General features: G+C 38.7%; 1 protein-coding gene across 2 annotated transcripts in view; it reads right to left on the bottom strand.

The window, feature by feature from the left end:
* SEMA3D (semaphorin 3D) overlaps positions 1-13,008 on the bottom strand; it is a 168,775-nt gene that overhangs the window by 49,297 nt on the left and 106,470 nt on the right. For both annotated transcript variants that reach the window (XM_063308241.1, XM_063308242.1), the window contains exon 9: positions 368-482. In XM_063308241.1, the coding sequence (XP_063164311.1) occupies positions 368-482 (115 nt within the window). The remainder of the gene's footprint in view (positions 1-367; positions 483-13,008) is intronic.

Here is a 13,008-nt window from a genome sequence, read left to right as displayed (position 1 = left end):
GAGCTATTTTCTTTTGGAAGCTACCACAGTAACAAAAATGGCAACAACTATTGCTACTTCTCCTATTAATAAGAAATGTTAATTGTACATTCCATCTTTTTGCCCACGTAAGCAGCCTGCTACTGAACTAGAAACAGGCTTTCAGATTAAGTTCTATTTAACAAGATTATTCTATGAACTCTTTCTCTTTCATCCTTTGTTTTTCCAAATAACGTAGATATATTAATTCTCTTTTGAGGCATCTAGTATCAGGTGCTTCTGAATCCACATTGTTGGGTTCACTGAAATGTACACTGTAGTCATGTACATGACTGTAGTCATGTACATGACTGAGGAAAAGAATCAGCTACAACTGAAATTCACTTACGTAGTTCATCAAAATGTGTATCAGCTCCCTCTGGACCTGGGATGGAGCAAACAAGCCTTGCTTTCAGGAATGTTGTCCACTTGTTGATCAGACTGCGTTGGCCTCCGATGTCATTCTAAAAAATTAGAAAAGTATGATTTTTGGGGGGGGGGTTAGAAGAAAAACTTAGGTCATGTGAAACAGCTGAAGAGAAGATCAAATCTATTATGAGAAGCCATCTAGCCCTGGAGGACATCAAGAAGATAGTGAGTCCCTGTCCATTTCCTTAAAGGATTGCTCACTGTATTCATTTGATTCCTCCATCTTCTGCTCCAGCAACATAAAAGAACCAACTGTAAGTCACTGTAACCTTTCATTAGTACCTGCTGGCTGAAGCAACTGATTCACTTTTGTGAAAAATTGCATTTGAGGCTTTAGTTATACTGGCAATTATGGTCAGGTTCAACTCACCTACAAAACCAGATGCAGCCTGTTTGGTTTTGACTGAGCATATTGAATGAAGACTGCTACTGCAGCTGCTAAACCATTGGTTTATGGATAAATGTGGATTGGACAACCTTGTGAGGAGGTTTAGTGCCATGCTTCATTGATTTTGGGAAGAAAAAAGGCCGCAGGGATCACAGTGATGATATAAAATGGCCAGGGCCAGAATTTTAGAAGGAACTGGTTTTCACTGTTTTAGAAACAACATGAAGCCTGTTTTATACTTTCCCAATCTAGCATGGCAGGAAACTGTACTGATCAATGACAGTTTGCCATCATAGTTGGGGAAGGCCCTGAATGATGAAAAAGGGGACTTGCATGCATTATGTGACCTTCGGCTGCACATCCCCTCACTTAATATATTGAGTTAATCAATTGTGATGAATTCAACAAATCATAGTTAAACTAGCCATGACCTTAATATAAAATCTTATTTACCACTATAGAAAATCAATTGGTGGCACTTCAACAGGACTATCCAGAATGCCTGCAAGGGAATATTCATTCCTTAAAGGAAGATCTGCATGAAGGAGCTTTGGAAGATCTGCATGAAGGAGCTCTCTACCATTATTATCATATTGCAGCATGAAATAAAATGCCATTTATCATGCAGATACATCCTTTCTAAGAATACTGTCATGTATTCCTTTTCTTCCATGGAACCTAATTCAAGAAAGTATTAGACAAGTTGCAGGACATAACCAACTTTGACTGATCTTGGGAAAGCTAAGCAGGGTCAGATCTGGACAATACTTGGAATCATCAGTGAATTCCAGGGCTGTAAGCTGGACTGGGAAGTTGAGAAAGACTGTGGAAATTTGCAGTAAAAACTTGGTCTCAGCAGTTGGCAGCATCTGGTCAATGTTGCCTGGCTTTCAAAGCCAAATCTGGTAAGCACTTGGTCCACCAGGCAAGAACATATTAAAAAAAAAATCACAGAAAAATGCAAGGACAAGCCACTTTTATAACACTGGCCCCCAAAACAGCATGGAGGTGTCCATGAAGACATCAAAAGTTGAAACTTGACCCAAAGAGAAGACTTCACTAATTTTCAGTAAGAAGATAAAACACTATAAAGTAGAAATACACTGATTCTCCTACTTTCATCTTTTCAAACTTTTCTGGCCTAAGACTTTTTCCACAACGTCTGCAGGGCTAACAATCCAGATTTCCCAAATCAACACAAGTTTATTTGTGGAGAAAAAAATAGCAATTTCTACTCTGAAAGATTCAGAATAACACAATCACAACATTATTTGAGACTCAGTTTGTAAAAGAAATTAATTACAGATTTCTTTTCAAGTCCAATCATGTGATCTGCCAAAAAGAATCAACCAGGGTACAGGGAGGAATGTAACTCTGAGTGTACTTAGTATCTACTACCACTACTACTACTAATAGCTCATGCTTGTCCCAATCCAGCATTGCTCCAGCAGAATATATTTTAGTAGGGAGCAAAGCAGAAATGGATTTCTCATATATATCTTTGGATTCTAGTCTTATATTCAGTACTGTGTAGAAAGAATCTTCTTCAATGAGCATGAAGTTTTTAGAAATTGCAACAGTACAATCTAATAAAGCAACCCTCTGATTTTGATTCTGTGAAGAATTTTGTTCCCCATTTTCTGTTTGACTTGGAAGCAAATGAATTCCATATAAGTCCAAAATAGTTTAGAAAAAATGAATGTTTAGCAAGTAATAAAGTCTAAGATCAAAGGAAAGTTATTAGCTTTAGACAAGGGGGTAACAATTCAAGAGCTGAGAAAAGTCTGATATTACTATATTGAGTGGCAGAGGAATACCAAGCAGTACCCCAAGAAAATATGCAAAATCCTGCCATTAAAATCAGAGTTTATTTCTTAATAAGTATCTTTGTAAAAAAGGTACTACAATGCTCATTGATGAGTTGCAAGAAGCTTACCATGGCTACCTTAACGGAAATCTTTCTGAAACATCTTAAATGAGTAAAAAATGGCAAATGAAATTCATCCACTGATGTGTACAGGATATAACTTTGATTTTACAGAGAGGCAAAATCAGACAATGTGAGTCCATATGGTCTAGGTTTAACTCAGTGTCTAGAATTTAATTAGACTGGTATAAATACAAGGTTAAGATTTTTATATTGAGGAAAAGCAGTGAAATCTCAACATTTTTTGTTCCTAGTTTACTTAGTTTACCCTTTGTTCTCTCCTCCCACCTTTTAGTTAGTATTGCTTACATTCTTACTTTTATGCATAACTATGTTCAAGTTTATATAATGTATAACACTGTTCAAGTTTACATATAGGTTTATTTCATGTTATTAATTGCAAAATTAATGAAAGATTGCATGGCAAGATGATGATAAAAGCATCATGTAAGGAATAGATAAGACCTTGGAGATCAAGCGGGGACGCGGTGGCGCTGCGGGTTAAACCGCTGAGCTGTCGATCGGAAGGTCGGCGGTTCGAAACCGCGCGGCGGGGTGAGCTCCCGCTGCTCGTCCCAGCTCCTGCTCACCTAGCAGTTCGAAAACATGCAAATGTGAGTAGATTAATTGGTACCGCTTCGGCGGGAAGGTAACGGCGTTCCGAGTCGTCATGCTGGCCACATGACCCGGAAGTGTCTATGACAACGCCGGCTCCAAGGCTTAGAAACGGAGATGAGCACCGCCCCCTAGAGTCGGATTCGACTGGACTTTACGTCAAGGGAAACCTTTACCTTTTACTGGAGATCACAACCTTCTGCCCAGTACAGGAATCCACTACTACTGCATCCCCAGCAAATGGTTATCCAGTCCATCTAAAAACTTCCAGTGAAGGACAGTCACCAGCCCCTAAAGGCAGTCTGTTCCATGGCTGATGTCCTGATGTCCAGCCAACATCTTCCTTGGAATTTAAACTCATCATTCTTGTCCTGCCTTCTCAACTATTCTAAACAATTCTGTGCCATCTTCTACATGTGGTGGTGTCATACAAGTTTAGCAACTTTTCCAGTCCCAGAAAACAAACAAGAAATCCTGCCTTTATTTCTTGGAGTTTTGTCCTCAAAATGGTCTGGTTCGGGGAGTATGAACTTTTGGATGTTACTGGACTACTACTCTCAGGAACAATTGGTTATGTTGACATCAAGGTGGGATTTGGAAACATCTGGAAAGCTATCCACTGTGATGGTATATTCCATACAAATCTGGGGAAGGCTATTCTTGGCAACCCAGCAACTCCATCTTTTCACATATTCTAAACAACAGCACATTAGTACTCAAGAGCCAACTGGGCTATTATGTTCCCATGTTCACTTTTTTAATGTCAGCTACTTCTTCCTCTTTAAAACTGTATTCATGCCCAGGGGAGTTTAAGGAAATCAAAAGGCCCTGACTGATCCCTCTTGGAATGCAGGGATATCATTTGGCTGATGAAGTGATAAACTTCCTTTGTGCACCTTTCATAAAGTGCAGGAAGTTGCTCCTTTAGCTGAAACAGGTGACCGTGGGTTTTGGCTCTCAGTTCAGTTTTCTTCTACAGCTGGATCCATTATGACTACAATGGATTTGTTAGGCTTTTATGTGTCAAAGTCTTACCATATGCCTTGCTAGATTTCTAGAGCTTTCTTTTCGCCACAAACAATTTTATTAGCACCTACACTTATTAAACTCCTACACTGTAACAGAACACTTTGCCTTGAAGTGCCTTACTCTGCAGTACAGGGAAACAGCTATAAAATCTCTGCTGTTTATCTTTGCATTTGGATCTTCGAAACCTACATAAAAATTGTCAAATGGGAGGTAGATCATTTACCTTGAGAGATTGTTTACAGTCAACGGATAATCACAGAGAAAACTGAAGCCTTCTCTTAAACAAAAAAGAGAGGAAGAACCAATCAGGGTAATTATATCTCTGAGCACGTTCTCCTAGTAATAAATAATAAAGGCTTCTATGGAACTTTTAAGATTAAGCCAAGTTTGATGAACCAGATACAACGTTTTGCTGCAACAAGTAAAATGGGTACCATTCTGAAAACTGTTTCAGTAGGAGGCCTCTTAATAATATTACTCTAGAAAGACATTTAATTATCTTTCAGACCAGCACATATAAGTACATCATCTCTTTGATCATATTATACTGTAAGTTGTCAAAAAAAATAGCTGCAGTAATTTCTTATAGCTTCCTATGGAAAACATGTCATTTCAAGGATACACACACACACACACACACAGTGTGTGTGTGTATTCTACAGTTTTATTTAATGTTTCACATGTTTTCTATCCATCAACAACCTCACTGACATCTAGAAACAGGTCTGGAATCCAACATTTCTTTACATTTGCTATGCTATACTAAACAAACAGCATTGTATTGTATTGCATTGCAATGTTTTTGCAAACAGCTACTTTCCTCTTTGGGAAAGTTTGAATAACAAACTTCCTTGTGCACAAAGAAAGGACATATTCAAAGATAAGATGACTGAAAACTTGTTTTTATGTAGTAATCCCAGAAAGAAAGAAAGCAAACAGTATAAAAACTATTAGGTCTGATTTACTATCCACAGATTGATGAATTAGAAACAATAAGTGTATTTAGCATATTATCAATTAATCTGCACTCTAGATAAGAGAAAGTGTTTCTCTGGAGAAAAGGTCTGTGTAAGACTACAAACAAATGTTTAACAGAATTTTGCATCCTGGATTGTCAGCATCATTAAGAGTTGCAGATGGAGACCAAAACATTTCCTCCATTTTTGAATGATAATCATTTGCATTACTGGGCAGGTGGTCTGAAAAGATCTTGAAACAAGAAATGGTGGATGAATAAGTACAAGCAGGTATTTACAGAGTGGCCATTTACATGCTGCCTTTCTCCAAAGGAGGAAAAAAAAAGAATTATATTTTCAATTATGCAATTACCATAATTTAAATAGACAGAATATATCAACACAGTGCACAAGGTTGCAACCAGATGACTTGCTCTGTTGGTTACATAGTTCCTAGATCAGCACCTTTAAAGTCCTTGTTTTCCCTTCCCATCTTTCCGAACTGGACTACCCTCTCAAGATAGGATTCCTTCAAAGAGAGGAGAAGCTTTTCCAAAGTAGAGGATTCTTGACACAGGATGGTAGCAAGGCGTTAGCATGACACCAAGGCATCATAAATCTTAGAGGCTCACTTTACCACAAGTCAACTGATTACTGTCAAACCTTAACAAATCAAAGACATTGTGGAGCATTTGCCCTAGCTAGATTTATTGCCCTCAGCAGCTCTTGATGGCAATTATCAAAAAATTCCTCTTCATGAACACCTCTGCCCATGTGGCTCCCATGTCATAGGGGAATCTGCCACATGTTTGACTGTATTGCAATTTTTACAAAGACTAATGTGACATATACATTAGGCCCCTCATGGAAGAACATAGATAGGATGACTGATATAACTTCTTTCTCCTGGCAGAGTATAAGGGCACTGTTTTAAAAAATGGCCAAATTCTGTCTGGCTGCCATAAGAACAAGGCAGCAAATATTGCCTAACACAACTGCACTCGTCTTATATCTTTAATGTTAACTTTAACCACATTTTTTTCTTTTCCTTTTTTCCTTCATTGTTATTTTGATGAACTATAAGAGATTTTAGGTATATTTTAAGCTATTATACACACACACACACACACACACACACAGAGAGACATATACATACATACATACACACAGGCTGGTTTGAGACCACAATGAAACTTATTCTATGCTTTTCCAAGGCATTCTTTTGTAAAGGATGTGTGATTACATACAGTACTTAATTCAGTATTAGGACAGTTCAGTGATGCCCTCTCGGTAGAGATCACTAAAAGCAAAAGATGATTTTCAGCGTTCAAAGCACCTTGTGATGAAAGGACCCAGCAGTTGACAAACAAGATGAATATTTCCAGGTTTAATCTCAAGCTACAGGTTTGCACTTAGAGGTCAGTGGCTACACTTCAAACATTCTGTAATAAAAGAGAGAAACGATTTATATTGCCTCTCAAAATCAGCCCAGACCATTCCATCAGATGTGCCAAGAACCGGGCTTCTGGGGGAGGTAAGTGCCTTCTGCCTGGAGGGTCCCTAAAGCAAAGTAGAGCAAATCAAGGGGATCCCTTCCAAAAGACTGTATTGATATTTCTCACAAGACCCATCAATGTTTTATATGACCCGTCCCAGAACGACCTTTGGGGAGGAGAGCTGTAGAAAGCTTCAAGACAGAGGTAGCTTCTGCAGCCCCCAGAAATGACATTCCTGGCAAGCTTTCAAGCGGGAGGGCACTGATGGTTCCTCCCAACCTCTGTAGGGGGTGTGCTTTTTCCAGTGTGGCAAGAGGCCAAGTAAGGCTTCATTTCATTGCTGCTTTCAGTTCACAAGATGGATGTAAATGATCTTCATAGTATAGTAGGTTCAAACCACACATCCCCTACAAGGGAGAAATGCATCTTCCCCATTTGCACACAACCAGGAGGAGAAAGGTGTGACAGCTTCTATACTTGCTACTTTTGCAGTGTGGCAAAAAACAAAACAAACCACCACCAACAAAACAGTCACACCAACTAGATTTAACAAAAAGAGTAATGTGCAGAATATAAAACGTGCACTTTTCAAATCATAAAAAAGAAAAAAAAAAGAACAGATGTCAGAAAAAAAAAATTAAGAGAACATCTGCAACTTGCCAGTCCTAAATCTTGCTATAAATAAAGATGACACATGTTAAGAAAAAAAAGCAGCCCGAACCAGGACTTTTGGACATCAATTAAACTGGAGGACACTGGCAAATGCAAATATATTACACTTTAAAAGTAGTATTTATGCTGAGCAGCTGTGTAAGTCTACTCAGATTACAAGTGGCGTTTGAGTAAGTTGCTTATTAATTAGTGCCTGTGGCAAGGCATGCGAGAAGCACTGATCACAGTGCATTCCTGGCAGAAGCAGCAGGAAATAAGTGGAAATCAAAAGAAGAGAAGAAATAGTGACATAAATATCCCTCAATGTTTCTCTGCACATCTAACTTAGCCTGTGGTACCACTAAAAACAAGAAAACAAAGATAGGCTACCATATAGGCTACTAACCAGACTTAACAAGTCCACTGTTAAGAAGTATAAAAAGAGGCTTTAATTTTATCAGCCCCATAAAACTTTTGACTTTAAATGCACCATTACCTTTGTGGATCCTCAGTAACAGTATTTGGCTTTGATGAATTAATCATTGCTTATACCACTTCCAAGCAAAACTCAAAGTTCCTATCCCAAAGAAATTCTGAGGTGGACTGAGTTTTGTTAAGAGGATACACTTTTATCATGGCTACTGTTATAACTTATTATGGCGCTGTGCCATCAAGTTAGTGTCGACTCTAGCAACCACATAGAACTTCTGCAAAGCGATCTATCCCCAACCAGGCCCTTTGGGTCTTCCAACAATGCACCCATCATTGCTGTAATTGAGTCCAACCACCTTGTTGCTAGTCTTCCTCTTCTCTTTCCTTCCACCTTTCCCAGCATTATAAACTTTTCAAGAGAGCTAGTTCTTTACATAATGTGTCGAAAATATGATCATACGAGCCCAATCATTTTAGTCTCGGGTAAGAACTTTGGAACTGTAGCCTCATCTATTTGTTTGTTTCCTTGGGTATCCATGGTATTCGCAAGAGTCTTCTCCAACACCTGTGTTCAAAAGCATCAATACTCTTGCTTCTGAAAATATCACTGCCTGTGCAGCTTTGATAATTGCAGGTCTAGATACATCACAGCATCTGAATATCTCTTCCAAGGACTTCACTGATCCTTCATCAAGTGCTAGTTTGTGGTGTATTTCCTTACTGCTGGTTCCTTTACTGCTGCTGGTAGATCCTAAAAGGCAGAAACTACCCATTCAGTATCGTTATTGCCAATTCTAAGGCTGTTTGCTGTACCTGTTGTCATTAGTTTTGTCATTTTATATTTAATCTTAGCCCATTTTTTACTGTGCTCCTTGATTTTCATTACTAGAGCTACCAGATCATTTGCATTTCAGGTATTAGAAAAATGTCACCAGCATAGCCCAGGTTATTGATGTTTCTTCCACCAATTTTAAAACCATACTTATCTTCTTCTAATTGGGCCTTCCTCAATACATATTTGGTATTTATGTGGAATATATAAGGATAAAATACACAGCCTTGTCTCATTCTTTGGCGAACCTGGAGCCAGTCTGTTTTGTCATGTTCTACCTGGACTGTGGCTTCCTGATCTGTGAATAAGTTTTGACCTGATTTAAGAGAAGGCTTTTCTTTTCTTTCCCCCCCCCCCTGATTTTGATGAATTAGATCTGTCTTGCAACAGAGTCTGGGCAACTGTCTTGCCCAGACTTCAGAAATTATGTAAAAGGAAGCAAGTTCATCTTTCCTGTTGAAAACATGGTTTTGAATTTTGTTCTTTTTTTGCTTATTTGCAATGAAGCTTTACTTCATAAAGCTGTACAGTTCTATCATTGATTCATTTGTTATATAGGTTAAAATTTAACTATTAAAAGTGAATGGTACATTTGTTTCTTGCCTAAGCTTAACCGGACCAAAATAATTAGTTTTATTTATTGGTTCATGTTGGTACAGGTTCATGTTATTATTTTAGGGGCTCCATGGTACAGCAAATTTTGAGAACCCCTAGTTTAAAATGATAGTATGACAAAGCAATCAGAGCAGAGAAGCTCTTGTGTTTCAAATCTACTGACAAAAACAGAATAAATAGAAAATGTTGATGAGCAGTATTACACTATTTTGCACAATGTCAATCATAATAACAACTGGTAACTATGTATATAGAAATTTATGTTCCACTGAAGTTTCAGAAAGATCTCCATCACCAGGAACTGGAACTGACCCTTTGAGTACAACAGTGAACAACATAATGCCAACAAGAGCTTAAGGGAAACATGGATAAAGGCAACAATTTTGCCTGAACGACACATCTAGACCTTTCATAGTGTCATGTTCATCGTTCCAATGGTTTGCATACATCGTAACGTTTCGCATGTCAGGTTTCTGATCCGTGTCTATCACCTGCGGGGTGGGGAATTTCAGCTCTGCCAGGCTGTTATCTTTCTGTTGCCCTGAAGGAATGTGTGTTTGGGTTATGACATGTATTCAAGGTTACTTTCCCAGGCAGATGTGTGACGCTTGCCGATGCTGGGAGGGGGTGGTTGCGATGTTGGGGTGGGGGGCGGGATCGGCCGGGAGGCGAGGGTTTTTAGTTTGTATTTGGCGCGCTTTTGCTTATTCTCAGCTTTCTTCGTATTTGCATACTATCCTTTCAATAAATTAGTTTTATTCACTAAACGCTGGTGAGACTGACTTCGTTGGGATAAGGCAATCATTACACATAGTTGTCTCATTAACTAAACCCCAGGGTGAAAAGGTATGTTATAAGTTATTCAGGAACAAGAAGAGACCTAGTTTCAGGTCCAGTGGCATGTTGTTCCATAGTAAAACTTATTCAACTTACAATAGGTACCTATTAAATTCATCTAAAGTTATAAATCAATCCGAATCTGTGTAGCTCAACCAAAGTTAATAGCACAGGGAGCTTTTCATCTTGCAGCTGAAAACCAAGAGACACCATGTCACTGAGGCTTCCGGTAATAAAACAGTCCAATGTACTAAATAGTCCACCTAAAAGGCCAAGTTCCATGTGGATATCAGCTTCAGTTCAACAAAATGATCCTTCTCCATTTTTTTCATGTGTTGGAGAATTCTATCTGGGCATTGATATTTTTTAGAAACTTGCTCAGTTCTTGTTAAAATCTGTCTACAACAAATATCAAGGAAAAGTTGGAAATGTTCACTCTGATGAAGCATTCTCAGGAAAATCAAATGTCTGTGTGTCTTTTAAGCCTACAAACGTGTTCAAATATGAAACTATCTGTTTTTCTTAGGTCCGCCAAACTTCCCGTAAGATCATTCACACCCATTTTCTCCTTCTTCCTCCTTCCTTCAAGAATAACTAGACATTTGTGAGACCTTAGCAGATAACAGCACCAAGACGATATCACCTGAATTCAGAAGCTCAGCTCTAAATCTAGAGTTGAATGCTATCCTGGGAAGTCAAAACACATCCCTTTACTATTGCCAAGAACACTGCATGGACATGTCTATGGAATCCTTAGGACTTGAGCTTGGCTTAAAAGAGGCTTTGCGAGACCAAATGTGATGGATGCATGACTTGATGGGTGAGCACTGAAGGCAGACAGATATAAATGAAAATAGAGATTATTGCTGCTGTGAAATGAACCATGCCTTTTATCTATATAAATAACATCTTAGATCATAAAAGTAAGAATATATATATGGAGCAAAAGTATGACAGCTAAATATTACTGGATATAATTCATCCACACAATTTCTATGCAAAAGACCAGCCTTCCCCAATCTAGTGCCCTCGAGATGAGTCAGGGCTGCAACTTAAATTGCATAGCTCTTTCATGAGTCATTGTAGTTAATCTTACATCATTCCTGTGCCAAATGAACCCCATCAGGCAAGTATCTATCATTTTGATAAACAGCATAAGAGCCAGATGGACAGAAAGCTATGAGTTTGTATTCATTTTATTTATGGAAATCTTAAATATTCATGACCTTCCAAAAGTATGAAAATACTAAAACTTTGTTGGGCATGGGGGAGGAAAAGTGAAAGCACACACACAGAGAGAACAAAATAATCAGTTTAAGTTTCCAACACTTTATGCATCCATGAGAGGGAAATTGGGGCTAGGGAAAAAGTGTGCTGCAAAATTTTAAATAGTTAAGATTGGGGGATATTGTAGGAGGGAGAAAAAACTCTTCAAAACCTCTGCTTGGTATGAAGTAGGAAAAAAAAATCTTCAAGTTGATGGCTGCTGGGACAAACACAGGAGGAAATCAGCTTGTACTTGTTAGCCCTGTGAGGTAGACCAGACAAAAAGCACAACCAGGAGTACTAGCTCTATCTTTATTGTAAGGTGACATTAGCAGAATCTTGCAAGACTGAAAGCATTTCTCCCCTCCTTTCCTTTTACTTTCTGGAAAACTAGAGGGTGTGTGAAACATTTCCCACACCCTCCCTCCCTCTGTGGGTTGAGATACCTTTTACACACTGACTGTCCAGTCTGAGGCTCTCCCTCCTGTCTCCCAAGGTAATTCCCACATACCATTACAGTACTGAATCAAATTAGCCATCCTTTTAGTCCAGTATTAGACTACTTTTCCCAACTGGCATGCCTTCTAGGTGTGTAGACTTCAACTCCCAGAATTCCACAGCTAACATGACTACTGGTGAGAATTCTAGAAACTGAAGTCCCCACATATGGAAGGCACCCAGGTTGTAGAAGCTGGACTATGTTGACAGACAGTGATCCTCCCATGTTTCAAGTAGAAATACTTTGTTATACAGTATATACCTTTTTTTCTTTTTCATCCCCTAATAATACCTCTTTTTCCTATTCTTGGGTGGGGAATGGAAAGGGCCTTGCAGGACTCCCCTTTTGAGCAATGCACTTATATGACCCCCAAATTTTAGGATGTATTTCACCCTCTCCTATTCAAATCAATGGGACACAAAGCTTTTCATAAAGGTGGGATCATGTCCACAGGGATCTAAAGCCATTCTCAACCCACGCAAGCTTGAAACAAGCATATTGCAAGATACACCAAATCTTGCTAAGTCCACACCCTGGGACTGGACTCTTCCTGATGGCATCCACGATGGGAAAAAAACAAGCTTTCTAAGTCAAGTGCTAATGTCTTTAAATCTGAACAGGAAGTGTCCTACTTTAGCTGTTCATGGAACCACAGACATGGAACAACCATCTGCTTTTCTTTTTAATGCCAACTCTCAATTGACTTAATTGATATAAAACATTAATCAACAAGTCTGAAAGTCCACAAGGTGCTCTTTCTAAAAGCCTGTGGGAACAGAGACTGGAAAATGTGCTTGTTTGGCAACCGGATACAAATATTATCTAGTAGTGTAGTCTTCAAAGGATTGGTTTCCTATCAACAAGCAGGAATTTAAGAATTTAAAAAGAATTTAAAGAGTATGATACTGGCAGGGCCAGATCACCAAAAAGTGGAAATGGCTTGAAAGCAGAAGAAAGTATAACAGGGTAAAAATTCTCAGAATATTCTTCTTTCCCATTATAGGCCAGACTGGAAAGT

Source organism: Candoia aspera, chromosome 7 (assembly GCF_035149785.1).
Source record: "Candoia aspera isolate rCanAsp1 chromosome 7, rCanAsp1.hap2, whole genome shotgun sequence".
NCBI classification, from domain to species: domain Eukaryota; kingdom Metazoa; phylum Chordata; class Lepidosauria; order Squamata; family Boidae; genus Candoia; species Candoia aspera.
Note: the sequence above shows the minus strand (reverse complement) of the source record. Positions and strands in the feature narration are given on the sequence as shown.